The sequence below is a fragment of the Saimiri boliviensis genome, chromosome 3 (assembly GCF_048565385.1).
Source record: "Saimiri boliviensis isolate mSaiBol1 chromosome 3, mSaiBol1.pri, whole genome shotgun sequence".
Taxonomy (NCBI): domain Eukaryota; kingdom Metazoa; phylum Chordata; class Mammalia; order Primates; family Cebidae; genus Saimiri; species Saimiri boliviensis.
The window spans coordinates 126,061,260-126,078,553 of NC_133451.1; the positions used below are offsets into that span (position 1 = coordinate 126,061,260).

Sequence of the window (17,294 nt, forward strand, 5' to 3'; positions counted from 1 at the left end):
CATATCCATCTTTATGCATTATCTTGATGAAAATTCTGTTCTTTACATTTTTTATGTTTGTCAAAAATTTTAGAAAGTAAGTTGCCCCCTTCCTCAACTATATTTATTGTAACTAGATATCTAGGAAGTGTTGATTTTTGTTCACCCCATAGAGTGCGTGAATCTTGAAGATGTGGGTCCGACCCTCTAGATCAGGCAAGCTAAATTCAATTTTTCTATCCAATCTCCCTGGCCTCATCAGTGCTGGATCCAAAGTATCAGGTCTGTTAGTGGCCATTAGCACTTTAATATTGCCTCGAGGATCAAAACCATCAAGCTGATTGATCAGTTCCAACATTGTTCTCTGCACTTCATTGTCACCTCCAGCACCATCATCAAACCGAGCCCCTCCAATAGCATCAATTTCATCAAAGAAGATAAGGCAGGCTTTTTTTGTTCTGGCCATTTCAAAGAGCTCACGAACCATTCGAGCCCCCTCACTGACATATTTCTGTACAAGTTCAGATCCAATAACTCGAATGAAGCATGCATCAGTCAGGTTGGCAACTGCCCGTGCACAGAGTGTCTTGCCTGTACCAGGTGGACCAAAGAGCAGCACACCTTTGGGAGGCTCAATGCCAAGGTTCACAAACCTCTCTGGATGAAGTAATGGGGTTTCAACTACTTCTCGCAATTTCTCAATCTGTTCCTTACAGCCACCAACATCACTGTATGTGACATCAGGTTTTTCCTCCACCTGCATCATGGTAACTGTTGGGTCAATCTTAGGAGGCAATGGAATGTGTATTTGATATTTATTTCTGTCCACACCCACTCTCATCCCTTCTTCAATGTCAGTAGGTGCCACTTGATCACTAAGGTCCAACTCTTAGATCACTAAGACTATTAAAAGTTAATAGTCTTTTCTGTTGTAATATGTACATATATTGGATCTCAGTAATTTCCACTGATATTAAAATTCAGCTTCTTTAGATTGTTGCATCTGGGTGGTAGAAGTCATAGAAACACTTTATAAACCCAAAGAAGCACGAATATACAAAAGATAATACCTTTGCTTCAACTAATATAGGTGCAGTATAGCTTACAATGCTAGAATTTCAGGTTACACTTTTAGAGCACGTCAGGCCACTGTCTTTTTAAAGTCTTGCAGTCTTTTTAAAATTTCAGCTCATCATCCTAGGTCAAGATATGATTGCCTCTGATTAATCCAATACTGCTCCCAAACATTCATAAATAGTACCATAGGGTAGAGGTGATAATATTGTATATTAAATCCAAATTACAATATATTATGACCAAAATCCAGTCAATGGTGTTTTACATTTGTGACTTCTAATTTAGACACATTTTAAAAACAGATGTGGCTTTTTTCTATAAAAATAAAATCAAATAAATTATTCATGAATAAATGTGTTGGTTGGGTGCAATGGCTCATGCTTATAATCCCAGCACTTTAGGAGGCTAAGGAAAATTACTTGAAGCCAGGAGTTCAAAACCAGCCTGGACAAGACAGCAAAACCTCGCCTCCACAAAAAATAAAAAGTTTTAAAAAAGGTGGCATGTGCCTGTAGTCCTAATTACTTGTGAGGCTAAGGTGGGAGAATCACTTTAACCTGGGAGGTGGTGAATGCAGTGAACCATGCACTGTATTCAGCCTGGGTGACAAAGCAAGACCCTGTCTTAAAAAACAAAAACAATAAAAATAAAATAAAATGGCATGTAAATTGTCAGATACTTGCTGCCTACTATTCTCAAGAATTACTATGCTAATATGTCTCTGAAACCAACATGTAGAATTATAAATAATCCTGCTTAATTTATGAAACATCTGTGATATTCTAGGCAGGTATTGTGTTAAAGAGAATAAATGTAATGGAAATATAGTCCCTTCCATTGAAAAACAGTTTATTAAGTAATGGTGGCAGAGTAATACATGTACACTTACCCCCAAACTGATTTAATTAGCAGTAATAACTATTTATGGACAGTGAGTCACCAGGATTTCTATCTAAAAGAAGTTTGAGTGCAGTAGATAGAATTGGAACTGGAGTATTTGCATAGCAAATTGCATAGCACACACGATGTTTTAACTTACATTGCATATTTATTTGGAAAGGCCTCTATGTGTAATGGAGAATTGGGTTTTTCATGGAAGTTGAATGGTTAAATATTCCATTTTTATGGAAATATGTTCCAGAAATCCTACTGAACCCTGTATGTATAATATTTCTAACTATTAAAAACCCAGTGAAAGAATAACATGAGACACTGAAACGTGAATCAACTGGCTCAAGGTTACATAGACTGTGGGTAGTGAACTGATTTATAGTTTGAACCACATACAATCTGACTGCAAATTTATTGTTGTGCTTATTTGTTGTTTCTTGTTATTGTTATTATTATTATTATTTTGAGATGGAGTTTCAGTCTGGTTGCCCAGGCTGCAGTGCAATGGCGCAATCTTAGCTCACCACAATCTCCGCCTCCCAAGTTCAAGTTATTCTCCTGCCTCAGCTTCCCTAGTGGCTGGGATAACAGGTGTGTGCCACCATGCCTAGCTAATTTTGTATTTTTAGTAGAGACAGGCTTTCTCCATGTTGGTCAGGCTGGTCTTGAACTCCTGACCTCCGGTGATCCACCTGCCTCGGCCTCCCAAAGTGTTGTGATTACAGGCGTGAGCCACCGTGCCCAGCCTTGTTATTATTATTGGCTTGTGATGTATCTGCTTTTTCATGTCTTCATTTCCTCCACCTGTTCAGGATAGACACATATTTTCATTATGTATTGCCAATTTATTAAGACTTTTCTAGAAGTGACCAAGGTTCACTGAGGCTTTGGTTGTACCATCCAGGTGAAAGTCTGAGGCAGACATCCTGTTCTACACTGCTCTTATCCTTATCGGGGCCTCACACCTCTCCCACTACCCACAGGTGAGATCTAAAGGGGGTGGTTTTAATTTTATTGATAAATATTTTATAGCATATTTCTGAAACTATTTTTATATTTAAAATAAATGCCTTCAGAACTTCTAACAGCTGTATCTTTAATGTACGGGCATACAGGCTGTATACAGACAAGACATAAAGTTCACATAAAATTCAAGATTAGTTATGCTCCCATTTGTACAGCACATTATGTTCCATGCTAAACACTTTATCCCATTTACTTTTTAATTCTTGCAGCAGTATTGAGAGGACGGTACTATTATCAGCATTCTACAGATGCATAAACAACTTGTTAATGGATAAGTAACTGACCTAGGCTTGCACTGCAAGTGGTATAATTGGGATTTGGACCGAGGCATTCTGGCAAACTTTTTATTTGTTAGTTAAAATACTATATGAAATAATAATTCTCCAGTGACATTTCTATTTATTTCCTCTTAGATCCAAGAAAGTGGATGTGTGAAAAGATTAAATTTGATGTTTCCATAGGCCCTTAAGTGGTCGTTTATTTTCCTACCTTCTACAATTTGTCCAATAATTAATCCAATAATAATGGACAATAATTCTAAAATTATTATCTAGAGTGCAAGTTAAATTTATTTTGTTTTTTAAAAAGTAGCTTAATAAGGGGATACTCTAAATAATGAAGAGAGACAGAAAATGATAAAGGGAAAGGAGATGAGTTGAAGCTGCTGTGGAAACAAGAGGATTAGTAATTTAGAAACAATTCAGCTGTGTGGGTGTTTTTTTTTTTTTTTTTTTTCCATGATGTATGGAATTTGTATTCATACAAAAACTAAGGTTGCTTTTCAGGCTCCTAGAAGAGCTCCATTAAATGTTGTCTTAAGACTTGTGACTCTAGACTTCCAGGTAGGCCACTATTGTTACATAACCAGGGACTGTCAGAAATGGACCAACCATAAGTCAGTGACACAGAGGTCAAAACCTGAAACACAAGCAGCATCAGCTGTCCTGGCACTTTGTTGTGATCCGTATCTAAGTCCTGCATCAATTTTTCAACCAGGACATTTTCATATGAATCCTAAGCTATTTTATAGAGCCAGAAAGTGTATATCCAAAGGTTAAAATTTCATATCCCTTATTTATCTATCACTGACACAAGGGAGGAATGGGAAGAAGCTGAATGATGGAGTGAGTAGCAAGAGGAGAAGTCAGGCACGAGACTGGAACAAAAGAGCTTGAAGTAACAACCTCGCAAGTGAGTGAAGCACTTCCACAAATATAAAAGGATGGATTACCAACCTTTATATGAATGATAAATTTGCCTAAGCATTTGTTTTGTTCAGATCATAAAGCATCTAGTATTTTAAATTTTATGCCTCCAGTTACCAGACGTATTATCTAGATTGCCACCAATATACAACTTTCTATTTTTTTCATAAGAAAGCTATTGCATATATACACAAACTTGTATGTTTGAGCCATGAGGGTTTTAGAATTTTTTAATCCGATTCCAGAATTTAGTAAAAAACCTAGCCTCCAAATTCCGTCACAGTCTTAAGAGATATGTGGCCATTAAAGTGCTTTTAATAGCATGGAGGATGAAAAACACTAATGAAAACATCCCACCATGCAGCAGATATTAAATGTTTGGTCTCTAACGTGTGGACTGTTTTACAAGCACATCTCCCATCTTAAACCCACAGAAGAAAATAATACAAGTCTTATACAAAAAGTGGTTTGAAAGGTACTTGATAGGTTTTCAAGTCACTGAAGACTCTGATTAATAAAATATAATTATACCTCCAAAGTAACTTTCTAAGTTACCAATGTGACAAAAATAGCAAAAATTAATAATAATGATAAGACTACACAATACTAAAAATGACTTTTATCCATCAGGGTCTAGAAAGAAACAGATGGCATTTCCAAATTGGATAATTTGGGGAGAGTTATTAGTCAATTTACAATGAGTATAAGCAGGGTATGTTGAAAATATAAGGAATAGTTGCATAACCCATGAGTAGAAATAGTAGTAAGTGGTTAACACCCACAGTCTTGAAAAAACCAAGGAGAAGGAACATTTCCCAGAACTCAGAGAAAGTCATCCGTTTTTGTAGAAAGCTACCTGACAAATACTGAGACCTCCAATTGAAGGACAAAGTTAGCTCATGTTGATCCCTCAAGGAAGGGATAATTACTCTAAACTCACTCTCTTCCATTCTTGTAATCTCCTACAGGGAGTCTGCATTAATTCTCATTGGTAGAATGAAACTGAAAGCCAGGAGCAAAGCAGCGTTGGTGAGATCCAACCAGGTGTGCCTCCTGGGCACAGAGTGGGGTGAAGAAGAGTGGGACATGGATCTACAAAGACTAATGGAAGATATGTCTAGCACACCTGTGAAAATAACATTTGAAACACAAATGAACATATGATGCTTCAATTATTACTGCAACTGGCATTTCCAACAGAAAGAAATAAAGACACTAAAACTCAGTGGAATGTCAAGCACTTATAGGAAGAAAGAGTGAATTAATTAATAAGCAATGGGTCTTTACATTTTGTTTTGGAAAATTAAATTTACAGAATGAAAACTGCTGGCAGATTTTCTTTGGGCGATCTTAAGAAGACTACTGTGAGAGAAGGAGTTTGTAAATTACATGTCTAATATGAAAAAATACATGTCATTTACAAAACTTCTTGTTTGTCTTATTAAGAAGTTTGCCATACCTCTGATCATCTAAAACACAACCAGACGTGTGGCAAGCTTTCTGTTCTTATATGAACATAGTCATGTAAAACAGAATTGTGGGAAAAATAAACCTGCCCATATAGCATCTTTTATAAAGGTTCAACAAGTATTACACTAAAAGCTTATGCTGACCTGACTATATATTACTTTAAAAAAAGCAGTCACCTTTTCATACAAGCAATTGAAGTAAAATAATCACTTTCTGCATTTTAGCAATCATTGAATACTCTTATTTTCTGTCCTTTCATAACTATAAAGACGTGTGAATTCATTCCTCAAGGCCTTTTCCATGGTGCTTTGACAATTTAGCCAGTGATCACTTTACTATATTCTTTTTCTTTTCACCCAAATTAGAGTCTATTTGAAACGTTTTCAGTACAAGAGTGTGCAAACTTAAAAAAAAAATTATTTGATTCTCTTGCTAGGAATTATAATTTCAGTAGAGAGTCTTTTATAAGTGTGTAGAGCAAGGGCATCCTTTTGAATGATATTTTTTAGGGAGAAAAGGGAACTCTCCAGATATTTTTTATATTATTTCATATCCAATACAATTATTTGTGCTGCTGAATTATAAATACAACTTATATTCATGATCATGGTTAATAAATGTGTAAGTACATAATATATTATGTTGGTGCAAAAGTAATTGCAGTTTTGCCATTGCATGTAATAGCAAAAATTGCAATAACTTTGGCACCAACCTAATATCTGTACCAAAATTCAGATGGCTTGTTGTGATATCTATCTTCTTTTTATAGGATAGTCTTTGAATGGTCATCACTTTTCAAATTAGTGGCCTTGTACTTAGAGAAAAGTCCTTAGAGGTGTATAGATGTACCTTTAAAATAGCCTTCTGGTCACAATTGCTAGACTTATTATACTGATCAAGCCAAATAAAGAGATTAGTAAGTTTAGCCATCATATTTGATATTTAGGGAATGATATGCTCATTTTTAAGAAAATTAGGAGTGTTTATAGAAATTTCTATGTAATGCAAAATTTAATAATAAATGTGACAACTTACAAAGAATTGTCCTTATCTTTCTAGTGCATCTAAATATAATAATCCTAGTTTATATTTATATAGTGCTTTACAATTTGAAATGTACTTTTCCAAAGTTTATCATGTTTGCTTAGACAAAAATTCCATAAGATAAACATGCAGGTGCCTTTACACCTATTTTGCAAGTTCAGCAAGCTAGAGGTAGAGAAGGCTCATGATTTTCTTACCATCACATGGTTAGTCATGAAGCTGCAATTCTAATGCAAGCATTGTAACTACAAATCTTGTGATTTTTCTACCAATCCCATTTGACTATGTAAATAATTTAGTGCCTTTACAATACAAGTCCTCTATTCTCTTGGAAAATATAAACATTTTTTTCTTGCAGCTATTTTTGATGACACACACACACACAACACACACACACAACACACACACACACACACACACACACACATATGTATATACCTTTATGATATATACCCTATTGAGTAAGGCTAATTTTGCCATTTTTGTTTTTTAAAGTTTCTTAATTAGATGTTTTATTGTTTAAAATATTATGGAAAACAAGTAAATCTTTTAAATTTAGTTTCTTTTGTATTTTTTAAAATTAGAGATTAGGTATCACCATGTTTCCCAGGCTGGTCTTGAACTCCTGGGCTCAAGCTATCCTCCCATTTTGGCCTCCCAAAGTGCTGGGATTACAGGTGTGAGCCACCATGCCCGGCCTAAAAGAAAACTTTAAACACAAAGTTGTTTAAAGAAAATGCTAGACTATTCCCATGGGCCTGACTCCTCCCCATCAATCCCACCAAGCTAAGGACTAAAGGTAACCTTTGTGCACAGATTGCTGTGTTAATAGCCAACTCTGGATTAACATATTTCTGCTCAATCAAACATATATCTGTAAATACGTGAACATATTTAGGGGTTCTGTTTGTTTTTAAATTAATGGAATTACTCTTTATATATAATCTATTTTTAAAGAAATGGAGTTTTCCTCTACACATTTCCTGTAACTTTATAACTTTAACAATATATCATGAACATTATCATTTGCCAATAGAGAAAGATATAACTTTATATTTTCATTATAATTTCTGTATGCACATCATACCCATATATAATTTTACACAAACAGAGATCTAACATCCTCTTTGGCTTTTTAAGATTCCCTGCCCCACTCCATCTCCTGTCTTTTCTTCTTTCCCCTTCTGCTGGATTTTCTCTCTTCCTTCCCCCTGCCACTCTACCCAAAAACTCATGTTAATATAGTTTTGCACAACCCTTTCCATGCTCATATAGTCATATATAGCTGCATGTCTACACACAAACATGTGCATACAGATATACTTATAGAGGTTCTATCCTGGTATGTTTTACAAAGAATCATATTATTCCACTTCTCTTTACCTTCCACTCTCGAAGTTGTCTTATGGAAATCTCTCAGATGCCAGAGATCCAATTCATTTTTCTTTATGACTGCATATTTGGCAGTCTACTATAAGGTCTGGCTCTACTATAAATTACTTAACCATTCTTTATTGATGAGCATCGTTTATTCTATTAGTCGAGAGAGAAATGATGCCTTTTGTTTTAACACAGATAATTTAATATAAAGATGTATTCCATGGCTGTAAAAGATCATTAACTAGGTAATTGGAAAAAAAAAAAAAAGAACACAAAGATGTTACAAAGACAGGAATCGTAGGAAGCAACCATCCTCCGTAGGGCTCGGTGAACAAGGGAAGGAAATTAAAATTATTAAAAGCTTGGAGGAGGGCCCCATGGAACTGGAACTCAAACCTCTTGGAAAAGAATCGACCAGCTGGTCTTCAAAAGAGTGAAATGAGCCTGTTTCTGAAGATGTTAGAAACGCTGTATCCCGCTGCCAGCTGCAGCTACAGGAGGGGATTGCAACTAACTCCCAGAGTGAAGAAGCATTTCTAGGATGTTGCAAACACAAGAAGCCTATACAAATCAAATAGATGGAACAAATCCTGTTTTCCTTTTCTGGCCTTCTAGTTTCCCTGTGGACCCCTGCAACCCCCACCCCCCCATAAGCAGAGGTTAGTAGGAAGTCAGATGACAAAAGAGAAAAGTGGGTTGTGGAGTCCCAGCCCAGAACAGAAGTTAGAAGGGTGGGTTTAAAGTTTTGAGACATTAACTTAACAACTGTCACATCTTTATTGCTAGGATTTTTTTTTTTTTTAGTTTAAAACAGAGTTGTATTAAGTGCCCTCATTCACATGGTTTTATGTACTAGTGCTTGTATTTCTCAGGGAGAGATTCCCAAGAGTGAAATTACTGCATGAATTGATATTTTTAATTTCAATATATGTTGCCAGATGTTTTTTCAATGATTCTGCAGAAAAAAATCACATTTCTAATAGCAATTTTTGAGAGTACTCATTCTTCCTATTCCCATCAGCAACAGAAGCCATTACTATTAAATTTTTTCATTGTGATAAGTAAAAAGCAATGTTTTGTTATTAGTTTAATTCACATTTTGCTGACAGCTCGTGATTTTGAGCATCTTGCCATGTATTTATTGACAATCTGTAGTTCTTTTTTTGTGGGAATTTCTGTCTCTAGCTCTTGCTCGTTTTTTCTATTGTGTTCCTTTCTGTCGTCTCTTTTGTGAATAAACAAAACCATTTTGCATATTCTAGACATTAAATTTTATCAGTCTTTTGTGTTTCATTGTTTTCTAACACAATTGTTTACTCACTTTGACTTTTTATATTTTCCCAGACAGAAGGTAATAAAATATACCAATGACTTATAGTTTCCAGTTCCTGTCTTAGCTATGTAAATCTCACCCACCCCAAGACTGAATTTGTAATTTAGAATTATTTCAAAGTTTTATTTTTAATTTTAACATTTAAGACTTTGTTCCATCGGGACTCTATGATTATACATGCTAAGTGATGGGGGCCTGGCTTTTTCTTCCACATAGACAGCCAGTTGTCCAGCAACATTTATTATATCCACTATCCTCAATACTGACTGAAAATAATTTCTATATGTGATGTTCTTACATCTATTTCTGGATTTTCTATTCTTGATTACACTGATCTTTTGGTTAATTTCTATGCCAGTACCATATTGACTAAATCATAGTGACTTTTAATATGTGCAATGCCTAGCATAAGAAACTCTCCTTTTTAAAATTATTTTCTTGACTATTCTCAGATATTTCTCTCTTTTTTTTTGTATGTGTTCTTTAAGATCATTGTTCTTTAAGATCATTTTATCTATCTTCTTTCTTCTCCAGAAAACAAGAAATAAATTCTATTGGAGATTTAATTGGAACTACATTCCACTCATATGTCAATTTGTGAAGGGTTTATACATCAGAAAATTATCTTCCCATCAAATATAGTACTTTCATTTGTTCAGATGACTATTTATGCTTCTCAGTAAGATTTTATAGAATATATTTTTGAATAAAATTTCACGTCCTTGTTAAATTTATTGCTAAGTGTTTTGTAGTTTTTGTTTTCATTATTACATTTCTGGATATTTATTGCTAAGAGAAAGCTATTGATTTTATAGTGTTTCCTTTAGGATAGACACAGTATTATAATAAATAAATAAATAAATAAATAAATGTAATGGTTCACAAGAAATACATTTTTTTTTTCTCTCTGATGACAGTTTAGGGTATATACTACAAGTTGACAGAAGGCTTTTCATTATTTGGTCACTCAAAGGCCTACAAGAATTCAGCTCTACCATCTTTGTTAGGTGAATTTCTGCCTTGCCCTGATGGTTCCATCCCAGTTTAGAGTAGTAGGAAAAAAGTTATAAGAAATTGCATCGGAGATTCAGGTGGCAGGCAGGAAATTGACAATTGTTAGTTCTGGTCACGTCTCGTTGGAGGGAGTCTGATCTTAGGCAACCTGTAATCAAAGAACGGCTGGGAGATGTAATGCCACTGTGAAGATGTATATTCAGTTATTATTCATTGCAAGAGATTTTAGGAAATCTAGTAGACTCTACCATGATATAATTGTCCTATATCTAATGACTGTACTAAAGTCTATTTAACTACAGAAGTTTTGTTTCTTAACCAGAGACACTTGGGATTTCTAAGATACTATGTCATTAATAGAAAAGAATTGTTTTATTGCTTCTTTTTCAACATCTTTTCTACCAAATACTCCATTTCCTTGTTATATTTGCTAAAAATTCTAAGACAAGTTGAATAATAATAGCAAGCACCCCAATATAAGTCCTATAATCTTTATAGTTTCTGTATTTTACCAGTTAGAATTATATTTTGTATTTTTTTTAGAATATTGTCTTTATTACTATAAGGAGTATACTTGGAGCTTATGTTAGAGTAAGACTGCCAAAGTTTGTCAAATATCTTTTCAGAATTTAATTATAAAATCATAGTATTTGTCTCTTTCAATGTACTAATTAACGGACTGTGTTGACAAGGTTTCTGATTTTTTAAAACCTGAAATAAATTCTATTTTTTTCTATTCTTTGGGAATTTTAGTAAAACACTGCTCATGTATCAAAGATATATGCTACTATCAAATATACACTAATTTTTTAACATTTTCTGCACTGTAGTTCCAAATGAGATTAGAGCACAACTTTCTTTTACTTTTTTTTTCTCTATTGTTTTTTGTTGTTGATGGTGGTGGTGGTGGTGGTGGTGATGGTGGGGTAGGGGGTACTATCTTAACACATTTGAAGTTTTATTTATGCCATGTTTATAATATGGATTAGGGAAATTTATGTTTCTATGATGATAATAGTATAAATTATATTGGAATTACGTGTTCTTTAAACTATAACTCAGTTGTAAAGTCAGCATGTCCTTATCCGTTTTAGGAACATATAGACTTCTATTTACTTTTTGAATATTTTCTTGATTAACTATCTTATCATGTTTTTCTCTTTTTCTTGAACAAATTCTGGTTTTACTGGAATATAATTTACTTCCTCTACATTTTTATGTTTGTTCCAATAATGGTACATGTAGTACTCTTTTTATAGAGATTTTTTGGGGGCTATGATTATTTATCATTTCTCATGTCATATTTTTTTGTTCTCTCTTTCCCTTGACAAGTCTTAGAGGAAGTTCATCTATTTTGCAATGATTTTCAAAGAGTTTCTTTAAGAAAATCTTATCCTTTCTCTAATTTAAATCAATTTAACTAGTTTTAGCTTTAGTTTCTTTGATTACTTTCTTGTATTCTTTAATAACGAAACCATTTACAGTTATAAATTTTTATCTGGGTACAGCTTTTTGCCACATTCTATAGGTTTTAATATGATATATTCTACAGTTTCTAGCTATATTAGAAATTTCATTCCTTTAGACCAAGTATTATATAAAAGTATCTTAATTTTCAGGTAATTAAGACTTATGAGTCATGTTTCAAAACTGGATTACTAACTGTATTGGTTCAATATTGAAAAGTAAAAGACCCTATAAAATCTCTACTTACAAATATTTAAGGTATTAATAAAATAATTTTTAAATATTTTATAGACATTAAATGTTTATCACTTAATGGGCATGAGTTTTTTTATATATGTCTTATCAAATTTTATTACATTATTCAATTTCACTATATACTTGCTTATTTTTTATTTACCAGTGACATTGTTTAAGGCTTTTCTTCTATTCCAAGCTATAATTACCCTAGTAAAAATTTGCTCTACTGTCTACTTAAAATTTTTCAAAGGACCCTCCAAATTACCTTATTTCCTCCTTTAAAATAGTTTTAAAGGATTTTTCTCCTTTAAAATACTTTTGAAGGATTTCTAACCTGAAAAAGGGGGTAAATAAAATTACAGAATAATATCATATTAGTGGTCTTTCTAAGAAAGTCTTAGTCTGGTTTCTTCCTGCAGGAATATTTAGGATTTTTTCAAGTTACATTAAAGAAAAACAAAACAAAACAAAACAAAACACTTTTTTAAGCTTTTTTATGTCCCTCAGTCAATGACATAGTATACAAAAAATTTATATGTAGATTCATACCTGTCTAGTCATGGTACGTATTCTTTAGGACAGACCACTTTGTTTTAAAAGAACTGTGTCACTTTCCTTAGTGTATAACATTAAAAATACATTAAAATAAAACTTGATTATAATTTTCTCATTTGGTAATCATTTTTCCTCGCTAATAAAAAGAATCCAACCATGTTTAGTAAGATTGACTTTGAAAAACAATAATAATCCCAAAACTAAACTATCAATATCAGACACCTTTATGGCAAACCAAAAATTAGAAACTTCTTGAAAATACTAAAACAGACTTACAAAACTGGAAGTCTTTCTCTCTGTCCATATACTGTAGATGACATGCTAAAACTGCCTAATATGCCATACATTCCTTGCAGGCTTGTTAGGAACTCTTGTTGCTTCCAACTTTTATTGACCTGCAAGGTCACTATAATTTAGTTGCCAGTAAGTTATGTTAGATTCTGAGACAGCTTATATTTAATCTAAGGTAAAGTAGTTTAACTGACTGTAATGAGGTATGACAACCATATTGACTACTCTGCAAAGAAGATATGTCATTGCAATAGTAATGGGACAAGCCACCCAATTAATTAGTAGCAAATTGGACAGATTGCTTTGGAAGTTTTCCAAGAGAGAAAGTGCTTCAGGTGCTTTGCTTCAAAACCAAGGCAAAACAGCTTTCTTTTTTTTTTTTTTAATTGCATTTTAGGTTTTGGGGTACATGTGAAGAACATGCAAGATTGTTGCATAGGTACACACATGGCAGTGTAGTTTGCTGCCTTCCGTCCCCTCACCTGTATCTGTCATTTCTCTCCATGCTATCACTTCCCACCTCCCCACCCCGCCGTCCCTCCCCCATTTCCCCCCAACGGACCCCAGTGTGTAGTACTCCCCTCCCTGTGTCCATGTGTTCTCATTGTTCAACACCCACCTATGAGTGAGAACATGCGGTGTTTGATTTTCTGCTCTTGTGTCAGTTTGCTGAGAATGATGGTTTCCAGGTTCATCCATGTCCCTACAAAGGACGTGAACTCATTGTTTTTGATGGCTGTGTAATATTCCATGGTGTATATGTACCACATTTTCCCTATCCAGTCTATCATCGTTGGGCATTTGGGTTGGTTCCAGGTCTTTGCTATTGTAAACAGTGCTGCAATGAACATTCCTGTGCATGTGTCCTTATAGTAAAATGATTTATAATCCTTTGGATATATACCCAGTAATGGGATTGCTGGGTCAAATGGGATTTCTATTTTTAGGTCCTTGCCACTTTAATCCCTCTGGACAGAAATGTTTTCATTTTTAATTTTTAAATTGTATGCCCCAGAATCAAAGGCAGAATTGCAAGATATAGGAACTAAGATGTTTATGTAAAAAAAAAAAAAAAAAAAAAAAGTGTAGTGACCTAATGATCATCATGATTTTTAAAGAAAGCTATTTCAGTGTTTCTTATACCTGTGCATTATAAGGGAAATATCATAACTTCACAGTTTGTAAAATGTTTTCATCTATAACCCATTTGATCCTTGCACAAATTTCCAAGATATTATCTTTACCCATTTTACAATGAGGAAATTGAAGTCCGGGAATGTTAAACAATGTACTCCTCCCAAAGCTAGTACATCACCAGAGTTCTCATCGCAGGGCAGTCTCTCACTTTCCATCACTGCCAGCACAGCAGAGTGTACACCACGGTGCTCCCACATCTTACATTTTCTGATGCACTTTCCTCTTCCGTGTACTGGTATAGAAACAATAGAGAACTTAGCCATGGCAGAAATGTTAACCTTTGCCTAAGTTTGTTTATTTCAATGCATGACCTTCTAATTGGAGAAAATAAAGCCAATCCATTTCAAGTTAAAAGATCCTTTGAAGTACTAAACAATCAAGCAGATGCTTTTCCCTCATTCAATTGGTGGATGCTGGTAGAGAGTGAGAAAATAATATTCTTGCTATAACTCTATGGTAAACTCACACAATTGTAAAGTGAGTCTGGCCTTTCTTGTTTTATCTCAAAACACCACGAAGTCCCATACAGTTTGAAAAATTAAGTAATCCTATGCAAAATTAAATTTCTTATTTTGCTTGATTCCTGTGGCAGCACCTTTCAATTCTAGTTCCTAATCATGTTCTCAAATATCATGTAAATATAGAAAACATTAAAAAAAAAAAAACCACTGCTACCAGTCTCTCCCAAAGCCTGTTATATTATGTGACTCTGTCCTACACAATAATGTGTCAAAATCCTAAATTTCGCTGAGAAGGAAAGATGGATAGATTTTGTTTTCTAGTCTCTAGAAGAGGAGTTGGGATGTCAGTAGAAAAGTGCCTCTCTCCATCACCAGTGGAGCTAATCAGGAAAAAATGTCTGTGGTAGCATACACATTAATCTCCAGCTGGAATGGGGCTGTTATGAGGTGTAACTAACCATATCGTTGTGACTCATCTCAGTCTGTAATAACATGCTCTGCAGTGACATCAGTGGTTGTATGAGATGGATGTTGCATGTAAAGAAAAAAGTATTGTTCAGCTGGAATATTTGTAAGCCCGCGTATGACACAGTGACAGTTTGCAGTGAATGCAGCCACTGTTTTTCTGCAATAACACATCTGCCATATCCTGTTATCACTGTGTTTCTAAACCTGTCTCAAGTAGTCATCATGGGGCAATTTCAGCCCCACAGGTTGTTATAACATCTTAGTTCTCAAAAATGACCTCTGTCAAAATGCATTGCTGTTGCCTACTCGGGCCCACAACGGGGCTGACTCCAGAAGTTAAAAAAAAATTCTTACACAGGTAAATTATTTCAATGGCGATGTCATTTCAGATTCTTTATAAAGTTTTAGTATTCAGAATTAATTATTCCAGCCACATTTTCTCTACAGAAGGAGAGGTGTAAATTGATCTTTGATCTGTTTCTACATGTAAAATGCATAATGCTTATAAACTGATTTTTCCAGTTGATTATCCACCAGCACATAATTGGCAGAGTATAAAAGCAGCTATATAATTTTCAGGAACACAGTGTCTCTGGGCTTTAAATGAGAGGGCGCAACTACTTAAGGTTCGTTTCTACTTTAAAATTGTATAACCTTTTAAAAAACATTTATTCAAAAGCCTTTTTTTGTGTCTCTTTTCCACTAAATAAAAAATTCTTTAAGAGGAAAGAACTGAGGATATAAATATTTACAAAAGTTTTAGGTTTTAATTTAAAAATATATAACCAGAAGCATCTTAACTTTTAAGGAGCAAATGTTTTAATTTCGAAGTATGTAAAAATAACAAAAATAATAAATAAAATGCATTTTAGAAGAATACAAAGTAGATGTAGATACCACATACCCAGCACAGAATATTTAATGATACTGAAAACCAGAATTTATTCAGCATTTCCTAGTTGCAAGGGCAAAAGGGGAAATAGTAGATTACACTTTTGCTGTCTAATTTTAGTTTCAAAGAATTTCATAATTTTTTCTAGAGAAATAATTATTTCCTGGAAACAAATACCACTTCTAACCTGATTAATAGTCAGATGTTAATTGAAGCATTTTTAAAAATACACTTATCAGATAAATATAATTTCATAAAAGAAAAATATTCTGTGTAAGCAATTCGTATGTCTATTAGTCAAAACAATATAGAGAGTATTCACAGCTTTCGCTGGGCTGTGGTATAGTTTGGTGAAAGTGCCATATCTTCTTTTAATCAATCTTTCTAATTTTATTTTTTCAGAATGAAAAATCCCCAGGGCGATCTGCAAGTCGATCAAGTAACATTTCAAAAGTAGGTGAAATGTACTCATTTTCTTGTTTATTTAATTCTATGCTTCATGAGTTCACATAAAGGTTTATAACGCTTAACCTGTAATTGTTATCTGTGAGGGGAACACAAATGTGACTTGATCATGGATTTTAAGATTTTACCATAATAAAAAGACATGATTTTACACAAGAAAATAAGTTAGGCTATCTTTTTCTTTTCCATGTTGTGTGTAAGAGGTAATTTGCTACTTTCCTTTTTTTTTTTTTTTTTTTTTTTTCTTTTTTGAGACAATGTCTCACTCTGTTGCCCAGGCTGGAGTGCAATGGTGAGATCTTGGCTCCCTGCAACCTCCACCTCCCAGGTTCAAGCAACTCTTCTGCCTCAGCCTCCTGAGTAGCTGGGATTACAGGTGCCCACCACCACACCCAGTTAATTTTTGCATTTTTAGTAGAGATGATGTTTCACCATATTGGCCAGGGTGGTCTCAAACTCCTAAGCTCAAGTGATCTGCCCACCTCAACCTCCTAAAGTATTGGGATTACAGGCCTGAGCCACCATGACTGGGCAATTTACTACTCTCATAGTATCATCTAAAGTATGTTCTTTCTCTCATTTCAAACACCATAAATCTGCCATATATCCAAGTTGAAACTATATCAACATTGATGGTATAATTCTCATGAATTTAATTTTTCTGGAGTTTGAGCTGAACTCTGTTGGGATTTAACTATCTTTGTCACCAAGGCAAGTTTTAGAAATCAATTTAATAAAAACATCAGTTTGGTCATATTTAGTTTGTAGAGTTGGTGGACAATAAAGCAAAATATTCCCTAGATCATATATAAACCTAAATAGGACACCAGAGTGTTGAAAAG

General features: G+C 34.1%; 2 protein-coding genes across 11 annotated transcripts in view; one reads left to right on the forward strand and one right to left on the reverse strand.

The window, feature by feature from the left end:
* The window catches only part of MARCHF1 (membrane associated ring-CH-type finger 1), a 906,067-nt gene that overhangs the window by 721,738 nt on the left and 167,035 nt on the right, over positions 1 to 17,294 (forward strand). For all 10 annotated transcript variants that reach the window (XM_074396769.1, XM_074396771.1, XM_074396767.1 and 7 more), the window contains one exon: positions 16,390 to 16,440. In XM_074396769.1, coding sequence (XP_074252870.1) covers positions 16,390 to 16,440 — 51 coding nt within the window. The remainder of the gene's footprint in view (positions 1 to 16,389; positions 16,441 to 17,294) is intronic.
* Positions 113 to 877, reverse strand: LOC104650040 (26S proteasome regulatory subunit 7-like). Its single transcript, XM_010330573.3, has one exon. It carries the CDS (start codon positions 818 to 820, stop codon positions 113 to 115), a length of 708 nt encoding a protein of 235 aa, XP_010328875.3. The 5' UTR covers positions 821 to 877.

Coding starts and splice junctions, on each gene's coding strand:
- LOC104650040 (XM_010330573.3), bottom strand. CDS start 820: ATGAGAGTGGGTGTGGACAGAAATAAATATCAAATACACATTCCATTG.